The 16933-nt window shown below is 34.0% G+C and overlaps 2 protein-coding genes across 5 annotated transcripts; one reads left to right on the top strand and one right to left on the bottom strand.

The window, feature by feature from the left end:
- Nucleotides 1-1040: 1040 nt before the first annotated feature.
- LOC144553551 (uncharacterized) lies at nucleotides 1041-4660 on the bottom strand. 2 transcript variants are annotated; one of them, XM_078301769.1, is made up of 11 exons: nucleotides 4365-4660; nucleotides 4221-4288; nucleotides 4074-4135; nucleotides 3834-3983; nucleotides 3569-3745; nucleotides 3279-3494; nucleotides 2151-2989; nucleotides 1983-2048; nucleotides 1827-1896; nucleotides 1656-1712; nucleotides 1041-1526 (listed from the first exon to the last, which is right to left on the bottom strand). In XM_078301769.1, the coding sequence occupies exons 1-11, from the start codon at nucleotides 4553-4555 to the stop codon at nucleotides 1164-1166; spliced, it is 2259 nt and encodes a 752-aa protein (XP_078157895.1). In that variant the 5' UTR covers nucleotides 4556-4660; the 3' UTR covers nucleotides 1041-1163. The 2 variants fall into 2 exon arrangements, with proteins under 2 accessions (XP_078157895.1, XP_078157894.1); XM_078301768.1 differs by having other exon boundaries at nucleotides 1041-1712.
- Nucleotides 4661-9332: 4672 nt separating this feature from the next.
- Nucleotides 9333-13462, top strand: LOC144553550 (vacuolar protein sorting-associated protein 2 homolog 1-like). 3 transcript variants are annotated; one of them, XM_078301767.1, is made up of 5 exons: nucleotides 9333-9663; nucleotides 9956-10117; nucleotides 11142-11272; nucleotides 12575-12679; nucleotides 12776-13462. In XM_078301767.1, exons 2-5 carry the CDS (start codon nucleotides 10081-10083, stop codon nucleotides 13172-13174), a joined length of 672 nt encoding a protein of 223 aa, XP_078157893.1. In that variant the 5' UTR covers nucleotides 9333-9663; nucleotides 9956-10080; the 3' UTR covers nucleotides 13175-13462. The 3 variants fall into 3 exon arrangements, with proteins under 3 accessions (XP_078157893.1, XP_078157890.1, XP_078157892.1); XM_078301764.1 differs by having other exon boundaries at nucleotides 9951-10117; XM_078301766.1 differs by having other exon boundaries at nucleotides 9922-10117.
- The last annotated feature ends 3471 nt before the right edge of the window (nucleotides 13463-16933 follow it).

The raw sequence follows: 16933 nt of genomic DNA, 5'->3' as shown, positions 1-16933 counted from the left end.
ATTAATATCTGGTGGTGGTCAAATGTAAACTAAAAAATGAGCTCATGTGAGTGCTGAGGAGGAGACATTTAAGCAATAACGGAAAAATACCAATCTCGTAGAACTTGTTCCATTTAAGCAGACAACGTAAATTTGGGCATACAACAGCTCGATGCTTATATCGTTTGGACCAATATACAGAGAGGGTGGGAGCCCGCAAAATTTTGAATCAGACTCGCAACTGTATTCATCCATTGAAATCAGAATTCGAATTTTCTAGCTATGTTTGATTGTTATTTAAATTTAAGAAAATTAAGTTGATTACTCTATTTTATTTCTCATATTTATAACTTAAATCTTGATTTAAATTAATCTATTTGTTGAAATAAAATGTTAGAAAATTATACCTATAAGCGGATTAAATATGAAATAAGTTAATTCACACATAAAAAAATAAAATAGTTTTTTTCTAAATTAATTCACTCCTTACTCTATCTTATTTTATGTTACATGAATACGTATTTGTATCAGATATAATACGATATGACAATTTTCAAAACTATAAAGAGTATCGAGCGATATGATATAAATATCGTTTACGGTAATACGATATATATTGGATACGGTCATACGGCTACGGAACCATAGGAAAAATGTTAATCCACATTCCACACGGACCACAACCATGACCCTACTGAATCGTCTGTCAGGAAACATGCAATTGTCCGAATTCTCCCCCATTTCTCTCCGTCTTCCACCTCCATCCATCAACCCACCTTTTCCCTTCGCTTTTCCACTCAACCCCATTCCAATTTCAATGCAATTTTTGAAAGTTGATTCTTGTTTTTGGCTACTGATGGTTATGCAGTTGCTAAAAGGAAAATGCATATTAGTGTGTGCATAGATTTCTAGGTTATCAGTGTCTTAGTATAATCTGATGGAAAAAAAAAAAAAACAATTAATATTTACACAACTACATCAGTGCCCCCTGGCGTAAAGAATTCTTCATCTTGTTCTCTTTTTTCTTTTTTCATACACACTGGACTACAAACTCCCCTCAATAACTCGGGAAAAAGACATCATTAAGTACCACCTTTTGTTTCACACAAGTAGCACAAGCAACCTTTTAATCATGTAATTACATTTTAACTAAAAAGGTAGTGAAAAATGATGACTAAAAACATCTATCTTTTCCTTTTAAGCATTTCCAATATTAGCTCTGGCCTTCTCATTTCTCTCCCCTCCTTTCCATTATCTAAAACAACTCGTATCTTAGAGCAAGAACCAACAAGGTGTCCATAATTCTTGCATGTATCATGGCCTTCGGCTTTTGCCACATACTTGGTAATTTTGAGCTTCTTTCTTTTTAGTCCCGTAGAAACATTCACAAACCTATTTTCATTCATCTCGGACACCCCAATCCTTTCTGAGTAAAAATCAAACTTTTCAAATGTGTCATCTTCGGAAAACTTGTCCGACCTTGATTTGTTTGATTTCAAAAACTCAGCAGTTGCCTTTGAGATGGGAGAATGCGGGTGTTCAAGGGCCTTTTCAAATAAAGAAGAATAGCTTTTGAGAAAGGAAGAGTTGGTGAAAATTGGTGATTGGCTTCTGTTCAGGCAGTCTAAAATCCGTGACCAAAAATATTTTAACTGTTGAATGAAAGCATAATGCACCTCATGATCCGGGATAGAACAAGATGACATCAATTGGGTCAATGGATCAGCAATCACCTAAGCACAGAAAGTATAATTATTTCTTAATTCAACAAAAAGAACACTGCCAAAAGCCAGTCTCATTTTGTTTCTCATCTAAACAAAAAAAAAAAAACCATTCGTGTTACAAACCTCAAATAGAAGGATGATGTCCTGCATCGAGGAAATCTCGCCAATTAGGTTAGCAAGCCATGCAATAACCCTGAGATTAAAAAATGAGCCATAGCATATTTATGCCAACATGAACAGAGAGCAAAGTTACATTAAACCAATAATGACATGAAGTACCTGTTTATGATTCCTAGCTCGGGTTGTGGGTTTGAATTCATAGCTGCAACTGACAATCTCAAGAACCTTACAAAATAAGAAATTGAAGTAAAAAAAAAAAGAGCATCTTTGTGTTTAAATTTTTTAAATTATAAGTTTATGAAACTTTATATGTATGTAATGTTATACCTGCTTACTAGCCTCAGGATATTTTTGATACTGAACAGCCCTTTACTATGCTCAAAGACTGTAGCATTGTCCATAATCATAGTAGTTATTTCACCAAAACAAGAGAGCTTTTCAGTAAAATATACATTGTTACCATCAATATCTCCTAACAAAAATTCACAAAGACCTTCAAGAAATTGAATTTCTGAACTATCATTTGGGTTGGCCTTTAGGCAACTGACAAATTCTAGACATAGCCATGATATATCATCGCACCGTTTAGATTCAGATACCTCTCTGAGGAACTTAAATATACTCCCAACACAACTGCCTGATCTTTTTAATTCAATTTGAATACCCTGCAATAGTGTTCTGAAAACTTTTAAGCCAGCCTCTTTACTCTTTGGATTTTGTACACTAAAAATTAAACCAATCATCTTTAGATGAAAATCCAAGACATTAACTTCCCAAGGCACCCAATTTATAATACAACCATCAATATTTGACTCTCTTTTTTCGATCTTTGACAGAACAAACCCATGAAAGAGGTCTACAGAAGAGGCCCATAGAGGCATGTCAGGCCCAATAGAGAAAATGACTTCTAAAAAGGATCCAAATGCAATCTCCAAAATTAAAGGTCTGTTCAGCAAAGGACACAGCTTATGTATAAGGTGGAGCCATGTCCGTAGACAGCAAGACTGAACCGCTAAGTTGCATTTCTTTGACATGATGCCTTTTAAGGGGACCAAAACGAGCTTAATTTTTTTCAGGAAAGAATGAAGCATGGTTTCGGGGATTAAGTTGTTTGTAAAGTTTGTTATCTGAGGCTGAAGAGCATCAATCAAATGTCTCCATGATACCTGTGGAATTGCAGTTAACAGTAAATACTTTTGGTCAAACAATGGAGAATACGAGGCTCGATTGAACCTAGGGAGCAATAGGGCAAATTGCAAAATTCAAACAACCAGCCATAATTTCAGAATTAATGCTCAAGCTGGCTTGATTGAAGTTCAACTGGGCTGCTTTAGGCAAAGAGAGAAAATTTACTGTGTTGATTGATTCAAATGAAGCTTACTCAAAATAAAAAAAACCTTTTATTTTGACCAAATAACCCCTCAAAAGAGAGAAAAATTTACATAAATAGCTTACCATGGTAGCGATCTGGACTTGTGGATCAGAATCAGTAAATGTACTTTCCGGAATTTTCAGCATCTTGTTGATTAAACTAGTGTTTTTAGAAGCATCTACAATGAGCAGATATATAAACCACCCCCATGCTTTTATTGCCTGAACCTTCTTTTGGTTATCATGAATCATGTCCCTCATGCACACAACCAAGTTTTGGTTGAGATCTGATGCCGCCTCCTACAACAAGGTTACTTTGGTAAAACTATAACACAGGAACTAACAAGAGCAAACTTTGCAAAAATGAATGTTACCTTGGAAAGAGTAATATAAGGAGGCGAAATAACTGAAGAAAGCTTCACGAGGGATCTGTCTGCCATGTCACATTCGGTCTTGTCAGTGCTTAGAAGCCTTTTGTATATCGGCGGGGCCCACATATCTGACATGTCTTTGGTGCAAATGGGAATTTGACTGGCCAGCTTTATCACAGCCTGCATTAATACTTTCAAAATCAATAATGTTATTTTCTTATATTCTGCACAAAGATCATGTGTGACAACATTTAGCTAAGCATATAACCTGTGTTGCCTCAAGTGTTACAGATAAAGAACCGAATGGATTGTCTAGTGCATATGCAATCGCATGAATCAGAGATTGTGCTCTTGGTTTTAAAACTGATGCACTTAATTGCTGAACTGATAGACACCACACTCCTAAGTTGCAAATTGCCTACAAAATAGACTGCATCAATAAATGATAGAATTCCAGTTAAATTAGAGAAAAGAAGATTACAGTTGTACTCCAATTAAGCTACTTAACCTTCATCCGAGTAGCTAAAACCAAATTCACAAGAGAATCCAGCACTGACTGAGCCCCCTCTTCTACAAAAATTCAATCATTATAACTAACTAGGCTGAAAATTCAACAGTATCAGAAATATGTGCGAAATAAAACAAGATTCGGTACCTGAGAGAGTAGCAACAAGTGAAGGATGATACAAATTGAAGCCAAGGCACTTCACAGCCAACACAGCACTGCTTAAAAAATTGAAAGTTTTAAAGAAATAAATCCATTAATAATTTAGGTGCAGGTGAAGAGGAAAGTACTTACATCTCTTCATTAGGGCTGTTAGAGTCACGGAGGAGTGAAGCAAGGAGGGGAGGAGAGAAAAGTGCGAGCGATTCCATAGCTGACACGTCATTAGCGGATTGGCTCTGGAGATGGAGCAAGAGACTGTACGCATGGGATCGATCGGTCATGGTCTTAATTTCTTCAATCTGTAGGCGCACCGTCTCCGCCATTGCTAGAGCTTCCTAGCCCCTAGGGTTTTCGTGGCGAACTGAATTAAGAGAGGCTGTGTCGTTTCGCGCCAGAATTCTCAAAGCAGCGCGCTTTTTGGAGTCGAAATTTTTTTAATTAGCACCTCAATAATTTAAAATTAAACAAAAACCACTCAAAACTTCAAATTTCAAATCTTACTACTCACGCATCAAATTTTTCGGTGCACCAGCTGGAGATGCGCATCAAATTATTATTTTTTGTGTTTTTATTTTTATTGTGCATTCTCAGGAAGCACACCAATTTTTTTTTTTTTTTAGTTCTATACTGTTGTGTTTGAAACTTTTGGATTAAATATTTTTTCTGTTTTATTCTATTTTGTTCTGTGATATTTAGAATTATATGTACACATCAAATTTGATGGTAAAATTGTAGAAGATAAAACACACTTGCTTAACAAATAAACATCTGTACTAAATTTGAACTAAAAAATACTACAACAGATTATACACACAATATGAGCAACGTTTTGTACTAAGTTGGTGCACAAATTACTACAATTTATACACATAGTCTGATCAACATTTTATACTACAAATTATACGCAGAATAGAATAGGACAAAACATAACTAAAATAAAACAAAATTTGGTGCGATTCTTGAAAGTGCGCACCAAAAAATAAAATTAATTTGGTACACATTTTGGAGGTGCCTGGCTGATAGGAATTGAAATTTGGAGATATAGGTGGTGGTTGTTTAATTTCGAATTATTGAGATGCTAATTAAAAAATCTTGGTTATTGGAGAAACTAAAACGCCGATTTTTTTATTAATAGAAAAAAGTTAAAAATTATTGATAATAGAAAACGAATTCGTGAAATTTTGAAATATAGAAAAATCATTATGGTTTATATCGTTCCGCGGTCGTTATAGTCATAACGTCCTGGTAATCCAAAATTCTTAACACGTCCAGCTCGCTAATTAACCAAAACAAAAAAATTAGGCTAACAGCCGAACCACATGAAAAAAACAATTAAAAAAATAAATAAACGGATCATTATTCTCTATGATGTACAGAGCCTTTATTTTACCGAGTATTACGCAAATTGAAATAATATTCACAAAAACATTGATTAAAAAATGAGACGGTTTAATGTGAATAATTATATCAATTAATTGCTATACGTGTCATGATATATTCAATAAATTTAACACTGTTAGAGCATCTACATCCCTGAAACTATTAGAGTTTCTAATCTGACGTGGCAGTTTCTAATCCAGTTTCAGGGATGTGGGAGAGTTTCTTATTTAGAAACTATGCAGGAAAGTTTCTTATTAAGAAACTGTTTATAAACTCTATGTTGGTTAAATGATTGGCTCAAATTGTTTCTCCTTTTTAATTTGTTGCTGACGTGGTTTAATGGAAACTCTAAAATGAGTTTCAGGAATGTGAGAGTTAGAAACTTTAAAGACCATAATTTCTAAAAAGTAGTTAACAGTTATTTAGAAATTATTTTGAGTTTTAGGGATGTAGATGCTCTTATAGCATTTTTGTTATTTGAATGACATTAAATTGAATTTATTTATCACATCAGAAATTTAATCACATCAATTTAAGAATGCTTCCGTTTTTGAAATTTTGATTTTGTCGACACAGTAAGAAATGATAATTTTAATACTGATAGAGAAATATATTTTTTGTAATTGCAGAAATGTAGATGTTCATATTATTTGTATAGTAATTACAATTTTTTTTATATTTATTGTACTTTTAGACAAATTTTTTTTTAAAAAAAAAGGCTTGTTGGATTAGTAAGTGCTCTATATATTTATAATTTAAATTATTGGTAAGGTTTGATCAGATATGGTTAAGAGACAAGCAATAGAGATAATCGATCCCCAGTTGGCTTTGAAGATGATGATGATGATGATGATGCTCCTAGCACTGCTGTCTAATTAAGCTATATCACTTATTTTAATTAGTTTCCGTAACCTTTTGGTTGTAATATGGTACTTAATTTGTTATGTTTGCCAGACTTACTGTTGGATTCTTTAGCTTTTACTTTTGAGCATTAGGTTAAGGTGTGTTAAGTACCACACCTGTTTTTTGGTTTGTAATAGACAACAGTTTATTTTTCCTAAAGTGTTGGTAGAATCTTGATATTCTTGATTGGATGGATGAGTTTGAACTTTGAACAAATAAATTAAAGATGCATGAATCGGACTGAAATTGCTGCAGTAATGTCGCAAGGGTTTTAAGCAAGTACGAAAATTCGGTAAAAAAATGAAGAGACAATAATGGAAAAATAAAAATACGATCGAGCTTACAACTTGAGAGGTGAAGACGGTAGTGGTTTGTTACGAGAGAGAGAGAGAGAGAAATAGGCGAAGGGAAGGAGACCAAGAAAAGTGCATGAGCCGATTTTTTTTATTAATCGAAAATAAAATAAAATAATATCGGGAAATAGTATCGTTTGACTGAAAAATTGAAATATAGGAAAAATGAGATGGTCGAGCTGCGGATCTGTATCCTCCCAGGTACTTGACTCAAAAAATTGAAACGGACGGCCTAGATTTTATATTAGCCGGTGCCTGTTCAGGATGATGGAGGAGGCAATATTATTTGTGCTTTGAGATTCGTGCCAAGTTAACAATTCTAATTTTGGACCATCCGATTTAATTGTAGTCAGTCAGGTAACCTGAGGGGATGTGAATTCGTCCAGCTTCAATGTCCAGACGAGATAAACCACCCCATTCAGATTAGTGCTCTGCTAATCTCGCTAAGCAAAAGAAAAAAATATCTTGGACGGGATAGATTATCCCATCTAGCACTGTAGCATTTTTTGTTTTGGATTTGGTTTCATTCAAGAGAATTAAAAAATATATTAAAAAAATGCTACGGTACTGGACGGGATAATCTATTATGTCTAAGATATATATTTTTTAAGTTAAATCACTAATTAGGGTCAAGATTAATGGGACGGGATGATTTATCCCGTTCAGACACTGTAGCTGGACGGGATAAACCATCTCGTTTTTCCTAGATTTTGATTTTCCACCAAAACGATCCCCTTTCGCGATAATTTTTATTTTTTATTAATAAAAAATCGGAGTCCATGAGTCCATGGTATTTTTGTTTAGATTCAGACCATCTGAATGCACGAAACTCTTTTAATATTCGTGTGAATTATGATCAACAGTCCAGATCAGAAAAAAAAAAAGGTATTATTTTACTTATGTGATATGAATTTGAAGTGCATGCCTTATAGTGAATCCCACTAGGCTAACATGTTTCTTCTATTTTTTTTGTTTTTCTTTTTACAAGTAAAAGCAAGCAAAAATGATTTGGCGAAAATTATAAGACTTTAGTAAAAACGTCTATTTTTTTTTCCCATTTACTAGAATTAGTAATCTTTAGCATGAAATTAAAAAGACAAATTCAGGTAATATTATTGCAATTCTTGTAATTTTCGTCTAATTTCATGCAAAGGATTACTAATTCTTGTAAATAGAACAAAAATAATAAACATTTTTACTATTCTTTTATTATTTTCTCCAAATTATTTTAATGAAATTTATTTTTTAATGAAACATAAAATACTGACAAAAATTATTTTATTCGATCTGTGATGAAAATTACCAAGTGTAGTTGAAATAGGAATCCACTGTCGAGCTTAGGGGTGGCAACGAACAGAACCGAACCGAACTTACCTTAGGTTTGAGTTTGGTTTGAATTAATTTCAAACTGAACCCATTTCGAACTACACATTTTTCGAATCGAACCCGAATCGAATCACGAACTAAATTATTTTTTAGCAGTCCTAGTTATACCGGTAGTTTATACATTAATTTTTTCTCGCGGGACAATTCACATGGCTTCCTTTTACCGGTATAAACTAAATGAGTGTTTTTAAGTTGAAAAATTGTTCATGAAAAAATACATCAGAGACGGCTTTCCTGATATGAACTATGAGAGACGACCGAAGAGAGAGGAGAGACAGTCATCTAGGCCGGAGAGAGGAGTGACAGCCGGAGAGACAGCCAGTCGCCGAGAGCGTCAGCTAGATTTTAGAGCTAGAGGGAGAGTGAGTTAGGGAGAGGTGGAGAGAGAACTAGGTTATTGAGATTTGAGAGCGAGCGAGTGTCGGCTAAGTTAAATTATGACTCTTTATCTTGGATTTTAATTTCATCAGGTAAATAGACGGCCGATGTTATTATGAGATTCGAACCATAAAAATGATCAAACCCATTTCGATCGAACCAGGCTAGGTTTGGGTTTGGTTTGAATTAATTTCGAACCGAACCTGATTTGGTTCGTTTCAATTCGAATCGAATTAAACTCGAATCAAACCCGAATCAAATCACGAACATCAAATTTTTTTGCCAGCCCTAGTCGAGCTCCAGGAATATTGTGTCCGAACCTGGATCTAATCCAGGTTAATTATTTTTTTTTAGCAGGTTAACCCACCAAATTTTGGACTACAAATAAAAAACTTTGGAGGTTACTTGGGAATACACATATCCAGTCCGTAGTTCCTAGGAGTGCGTATCCTCTGAGATATCTCAACTTTTGCATGACCGACGTGTCTAGTGCCTATTCGGGGGTGATGTAGGGGTCAGTATTATTTGTGCTTTGAGATTCGTGCACAACGCATTTAAACGGTTGATATTTTCCATGAAGTAACGCAAAAGTTTGAGATATCTCAGAGAATTCGAATTCAGTTCGTAGCCCGTATTAAGAATAGAAAAGAGAAGAGAAGAGAAGAGAAGAGAAGGCGCACAGGCACAGGAAGCGGCACAGAGGTAATAGTTACACAGAATCTCAACCCAAGCCAAGCTGCTTCTTCCTGCCATATCGGAAAGCTCCTCTGGAGTGGAAAACGCGAATCAGAAAGAGAATTGACGTAGCTTCGGCTGATCGGAACGAAGAAGCAAACGAGAGAAGAGAAGATTTGTCGCGATTTGGAGCGTTGAAATCGTCCAACGAAATCGCGTGCGGAGCGTAGGTATTTGACGAGAATTGATTTGGCGCTGGTGAAAAGTCAACTTAACCCTCATCTTCTTCGCTTTAGTTACGAGTTGAAAGATAGGCTGAAAAAGTGCGACGACTGGTTTCAATTACCTCCTATCAAGTATGTTATCTACTACTTTTTACTGTTATTGTCGAAATGTAATATCAATTTTTGTTCTATTGTCTTCTCCATCACTCCGAAGGAAACCCTAAATTAGAGTTTTGTGGCATCTGAAGTAAATAAGGAGAAAATTGAGGGAACTTATTTATTACTTGTGAATGAATTCTTGTGATGTATTTATCCATTTTGATTATAAAAATTCAATTGAAATTTAACTCTATTGAATTCTCTTATATTGAAACTCTTGTCAAAATTTAGTTCTGATCAGATTTAATTTTTGGGGAAAGGAAAGGGGCAAAGAAAAAGAACGGAAAGCAGATAGACAATAGAAGGAGAGCAGAGAGCTTGAATCCGATTGATTCCTCCATTCAATCTCTTAAATTTTTGCAAATTTAAAGGTTTCGAAAAGATTTCAAGATGAGTTTTCTCTTCGGCAAGAAGAAAACCCCTGCTGGTAATGCTTTAATTTACCCATCTCTTTCAATTACTAGTCCGATTGATTGTTTCGATCCCTTTCCTCTTTACATTTTATTTTTATACTGGATACTGTAATTCATCGCGCTGGTTTTTATAAGCAGAATGAGTCTCCTTTAAAGAATATATAAGACCATACAAATTGATCTTCAAAGAAAATACGAAAAGCAACTCTTGGAACTTAATTGAGTTGTTAGGCTTCAAGATGCTTCCTTGTGTGATCGGATTGGTTGTTTGATTACATTAATTGTAGTATGGTATAACTTTGTCCTACTTCAGTCGGTGTTAATGTGTCATTGATTACTCAACTAGCATCTGATTGGTTTCAGAAGTAAATTGGTATTACCTCAACTGGCATGCTTCAATGAGCATTTTTCTTTCCTTTTCCCTTTTTATTAATGCAAATCTGAATTGTTTATCAAGTACGTAAGATAACAGTTATTGTAAATTCATCAATTGTAAGTATGTAGATTGACTCCTGAACAGTGTCAAATTTTATGAGAGGTGATGTTTACTGCTGTATTCTATGTACTATTGTGAATTTGTTTGTAGGCTGCTGGATAGTGTAAGTTTTATTAAATAAAATAATGCTAAATGTCACATATTATCCTTCCTACTGTTGATTGATCTATTGATTCTTATTTAATATTTATTGTGAGATTATTTAACTACCTGTTCTATTTAGGTTAATGAATCAATTCGTTTTGGTATTTTGGAAAACTGGATATCTTTATTCATGCCTTAGTTATTACAAATTTGCAAGTCCTGGTATGTAATGTTCATTTATGCTGACATGCACTGATGTTAATATATATATAAAAGACAATTGGTGTAGGTGATTAAACCAAATATCAGGTTTTAACAACAGATTTAAGGATGAGTTTTCAAACATCATTATTGAGCCATATCAGCAGCTTTTTTTTTTCTTTTTTCTTTGCTTTTTTTATTTTTGGTTTGATTTGTAACAAACTTAGCACATTTTCTGTTTCTTGGCTGCACTGCAGAGTTACTAAGAGAGAATAAGAGGATGTTAGACAGGTCCATTAGGGAACTAGAAAGGGAGAGGTCAGGACTACAAACCCAAGAGAAAAAGCTTATAACAGAGATCAAGAAAACTGCTAAACAAGGCCAAATGGTATTTTATTTCCTTAAGAGTTTGGAATCTTTTCTAATTGGTCATTGCTATCTTGATTAGTCTCTGATTTTAGTGCGCATATCAGTCTGTATATGACCCATGCTGTTGAATTTTTTTATAAACCGTCATAAAAAAATAAAAAAATCGGAAACCGGATTGATTGCTTACTTTTTACAAAAATCATCAATTCCGAAAATGAAATTCGGTATCCAATTTTCATACTGAAAATCATGGAAAATGATTTTCGGTATACAACTTTGCACAAATGGCCACACAATACAATCCGTTCCAACTCTTCCAAGCCAATACTGAAATTCATTTTTGGTTTGAATTTTCCATACCGAAAACAAAGTTTGACATTGCATTGAAGTCTTTTTTTAACTAAAGTTTCCAATTGCCTTGAATTTGGGTATTGCATTGAAGTCTTTTTTAAAAAAAAATCCAAGTTTATTTAATTAAAGTCTGGAGAGAGAGAGTGTGAGACATAATTCAAAGCCTCATACCGAAATTCAAGGCAAAGAGGAATAGAGGAGAACCGGGTAGAGAGGTTGGATACTGAAATTGAATTTCGGAATCAAAAGTGGGTACTGAAAATGATTTCAGTATTGATGGTTTTTGTAAAAAAGGTAGGCAAACCTGGTTTCCGATTTATTTTTTATTTTTTAGGATGGTTTGTAAAAAAATATTCCATGTTGTTTGGGTACCTAACCTATCTCTACTTTTGCAGTTCCTTTACATTTTGGCATGTTTGGTTTCAGCCGTTGGTAAAAGACCATTTTAAACACCTTGTACAAAACCAATTTACTAGAGTATTTTAACCGTGCTTGTTTCAGAACCTCCAAATCAAACTATGTGGCGGCTTATTATTTGTTGATTTATTTAGGATGTAAGGATAGAGTTATTAGTTCATATTCTAACATTAGATACAACATTTTCACCAAATTACTCGTTAGGAAATAGACCTAGCAAGCCTTTCTTCCTTCTGAGTTAATCAAATCAGCTTAATTTTTTATTTTTTTACTGTAGTTGTACTGTTCAGGCTTTCCCTGATATATAACAAGCCATCTGGCTTATTCACAATTTTTTTTTTTTTAAATTTCTGTGTTTTTTTTTTTTTTTTTTTTTAATTTAGTTTTTGCTGACATGTTTAGAAATTCAACTAAACCCTACTTTCGGCTAACAAAGTCTTTAACAAAATTAAACTAACCAAACTAAAATTGGTACCTCATGCAAAAGGTAAACTATCTATCTTGCAAGTTGGCTTAATCTTGTAAATTTCTCCGTTGATTTATGGCCTTGTAGGGGGCAGTTAAGGTAATGGCAAAGGACTTGATTCGCACAAGACATCAAATCACAAAGTTCTATGCACTCAAGTCACAGCTCCAAGGAGTGTCTCTGAGAATGCAGGTACACACACACCACCATGCACCACCTTCTATCTTTTAGCTTGATTTTTTTTTATTGAAAGAAGGAAATGAAATTCTTTTACATATAATTTAATAGACACTGAAATCAACGCAAGCGATGGGGGAGGCGATGAAGGGGGTGACAAAGGCGATGTCGCAGATGAACCGACAGATGAACCTGCCAGCACTGCAGCGCATAATGATGGAGTTTGAGAGGCAGAACGAGCGCATGGAGATGACGAGTGAGATGATGGGTGATGCTATTGACGACGCCCTCGAGGGTGACGAGGAGGAGGAGGAGACTGAGGAGCTCGTCAGCCAGGTCCTTGACGAGATTGGCATTGACATCAACTCTGAGCTCGTCAAGGCCCCCACCTCAGCTGTCAGCACACCAGCAGCCGCAAGCAAGGTTGCTCAACCCGAAGGCGCATCAGGTGCAGATAGTGGAATTGACGCCGACCTACAGTCACGGCTGGACAACCTGAGAAAGATGTAGTGTCACACGCACCTGTAGAATTATTTTATGACAATTATAATAGCATTTCAACTTGAGAGAATATATATATCCTTCTCTTTCTTGTAAATATATGGATGCCATGGGTATCCTTTTGACTGATGTGGGGAGATTTTATGATGCTTCTGCAATAGGGTGTAAACGGTCGGATACGGATCGGATAGTGGTCTTACCGTATCCAAACTAATTATCTCAACAAAATTTATAGAGATTTTATATTTGAGTAGAATGTACCAGAGCGGTTTTTTTTATTGTGATTTTAAAACATAATCCTTCTGCTATACTGATGATCTTGATAAATCAAACAATCTAAAGTCATGATCTTTAATTGATATTTATGAGATTCTTTTGACATTCTAATCTTTTTTTTTCTCTCTGCAGTTGACAGCTATAAATAAATCGTAAATATTGACGTAATAATAATTTTAAGGGTTAATTTTCTATTTACCCTTCAAAACTTGTTTGATTTCCTTTTTACCCCTCAACACTTGAATATATCTAATTTACCTCTAAACTCTTCAAACTCTTTCCTTTTTGCCCATTACATAATAACTTTAATATTAACCATGGTTAAATCTTTGGTTAAAATAATAAAAGACAAAAATATCCTTCAAGAAGTCGATCGGTCTTTTCCCGCATTTCTAATTTTTCTTTCCTTCTTATTTTTTCTCCCGCTGCTTCGTTCTCTCTTGCTTCATAAGCCTGTCTTTTCCTGCGTTTCTATTTTTTTTCCTTCTTATTTTTTTTCTCTCGCTACTTTGTTCTCTCTTGCTTCATACGCCTCCGTTCTCTCTTTTCTTCATACGCTTGCACATCGGTAAGGTTTTTTGTTACTTTTGTTTTCATTCCCACTAAAATTGGGTCTCTTTTACGCTGATAGCATTTGAATCATCTTTTGTCTCATTTTCGTTACTTGGGTTGCAATGATCGATATTGTCTCTATCATCAATTTCAGATTTTGCAATGAACTATCTAGTATTTGATACCAATTTTGATTACAGTTTGGTTTTGCTTTAAATTTGACCAATTTTGTTTCGTTGGTTAGTGTTATCTAGGTCTACGGACAAATACTAATTTGACCAATTTTGTAACTTTTTTAATTAATTTTGTACTGAATTGTCAGAAATTGATGATGGAAAAAAGATATCTACCCACGGTTATAAGCAGAAATCATGAAAGTGCATTTTCATGCATTCTATTTCCTGATTAATCAGTATCTTCGATAAATTAGATTCTCTTCAAAGTTCTGTTGTCATTCATTCATACACTATTATTATTTTTAAGAGAGAAGAGCCAGTGATAACTTTTAATTTTAAACAAAGTAGGGATTATTTAACAAATGATGAAAAACAACTGGAGCATTTCTACCATGTTTTTAATCTAGCCTAGTTAATTTTAACTTCAAATTTTTTCTATATTACAACAGTGTATATGAGATTTTTATCATGGAAATAGATGACATTGATCCTTTCGCCTCGTATGTGATTAATCCTCCACCTGAAATTATCTCTCACACGACGAATGCCTCTCTTGCAAGACCAGATGGAGGTAATCATTCGACAAGCAATGAAATCAAGAACGCTTTGCATGAAACACACGCTAACCCTAAGAAATTAGAGCCTAGAAGAAAGGGGAAGCGACCTGTTGATGCTTATTTAAGGTATCATCCCTAGAAGATTTTGTATTGTTCCTTTCATTATCTCATTTACTAGTAAAATGATACAAACAAATTGATGTACTTGTGGTAATCTGCAAATTGCTAAGTTCAATGAATCCTTTCTTCAATTCTGTTGGTATTTGATTTTGATTAGTCACTTATTTTTATTATCAAATTCTCATACAGCATGGATGAATCTCCTGGAGGTTACAAGCTAAAAGTGAAGTATGATGGATACTTTAAAACTATCAATAAAGGGACCAAGCAAAAATATTGCCTTGGTAGACAAAGGACACTTTATCTGGATCCGATAAACTATAAATTTTGTGAACTGATGGAAGAAATCAACAGAATATATCACTGAGAAGAGAAGAGAATATCATACCCTCATTGTGCTTTGTTGACAAGAACTCACATTCTCAGTCATTTGTTCAACTAAAGGATGATACTGGTTACCATATGATGCTTCAAATGTATGTAGAGGAGAAAGAAGTGATTTATGTAACTACAGGGAATGTTTTTTGTGGTACTCAGAATGATAAAGAAGGTGGGGATGTTGTAAGCTACGAAGAAGGATCTGATTATTGTCATAGTGAGGAGAGTTACCATAGCTTGTACAGTACCAGTGATGAAGAACACCTTGACAGTGGCAATGGTGACAAAGAAATATATTCTGGTTATGAAGGAGAGTTTTACTTGTACGACAAAGAGAAACCTGTCATAGAAATTGGTGCTGCCGGAATTTATGTTCAATGCAACCACCAAGGAAGCTGCTGCCGGAATTTTAAAAAAAAAATTATACAGGTCAAACTTGACTTAATCTGATAATTTTAAAATTTATTTTTATAACGTCATTTTTCATGAGTTAAATCAAAAGTAGCTGAATCACAACCCAGTAGAGGTGTTCAAAGATACATGATTGAAATATCTAATGAATCCCACTTGTAGATAAGCATATAGTTCATATATGAATTAAACCTCGTCAAATTATTTTCGTGTTTCGAATCTATTAGAAACGAAGGGTGAAATAGGAGACATACAGTGTGTATTTCAATTAAATTATCGCAGTTCAGTTTTTATTTTTCTCTTTCTTTGTCCGTATAAAAAAGTTTAAGAAAAAAGAATAAGGGTAAAATGGGAAAATAGAAATTCTGACAATACTTAACTACATATAATTAACTCTAGGGGTAAATAAGAAATATAAACAAGAGTTGAGATACATATTAGATATAATAAAGAGTGTAGGGGTAAATAGGAAACCAAACAAGTTTTGAAGGGTAAATAGAAAATTAACCCTAATTTTAATTGAATTGTTAGATTTAAAAACTCACTAAATAGTGATTCTTTTTGTTGAATTAGATCAAATCTTTCAACTATTTAATATCCACATAAATAATGAATTTTCGCATCAGGATTTTGAACTTGCGGTCTTCTATACGTAAATAAATCTGCTGCGAATCTTTGGGATATCAGGGACCATGCAATTTCAAATCTCACCATCTATTTTGTGGAATATACAAATCTTAAAAGCAATTATTTTCTTTGCACGAATCTCAAAATAAATAAAAAGGCGGATGTGGAATTGCAGGTCTTGCGATCTCAAAGAATCATAGCATAATCTATACATAGTACATTGCATTTGTCACTAGACTAAAAGATGATTATCTACTAAAATAATGATTATTCTATATTTTTGTAAAAATTCTTACAATGATCATATTTTATTTTTAAGTAAAAGTTGAAGGTCAATTCAGTATATTTGAAACCGCAACCTCAGTATATTTGATTCATTTAAGACTCGTTTGCAACCCCAAATGTCTCTGAAATGTGATCGTGTACTGTACACGATGACATCAATGATCACATTAAAAATACAATTATATTGAATTTTAATTAAAAGTACCTTTAAACTGCAACCTCAGTATATTTGATTCATTTAAGACTCGTTTGCAACCCCAAATGTCTCTGGAATGTGATCGTGTACTGTACACGACGACATCAATGATCACATTAAAAATACAATTATATTGAATTTTAATTAAAAGTACCTTTATAGATTTCACTTTTCGTTTTGCCATATATTT

The sequence above is a fragment of the Carex rostrata genome, chromosome 4 (genome assembly GCF_964058835.1).
Source record: "Carex rostrata chromosome 4, lpCarRost1.2, whole genome shotgun sequence".
NCBI lineage: Eukaryota > Viridiplantae > Streptophyta > Magnoliopsida > Poales > Cyperaceae > Carex > Carex rostrata.
The sequence above is the reverse complement of the archived record's forward strand: the minus strand, read 5'-3'. Positions and strand labels throughout refer to the sequence as shown.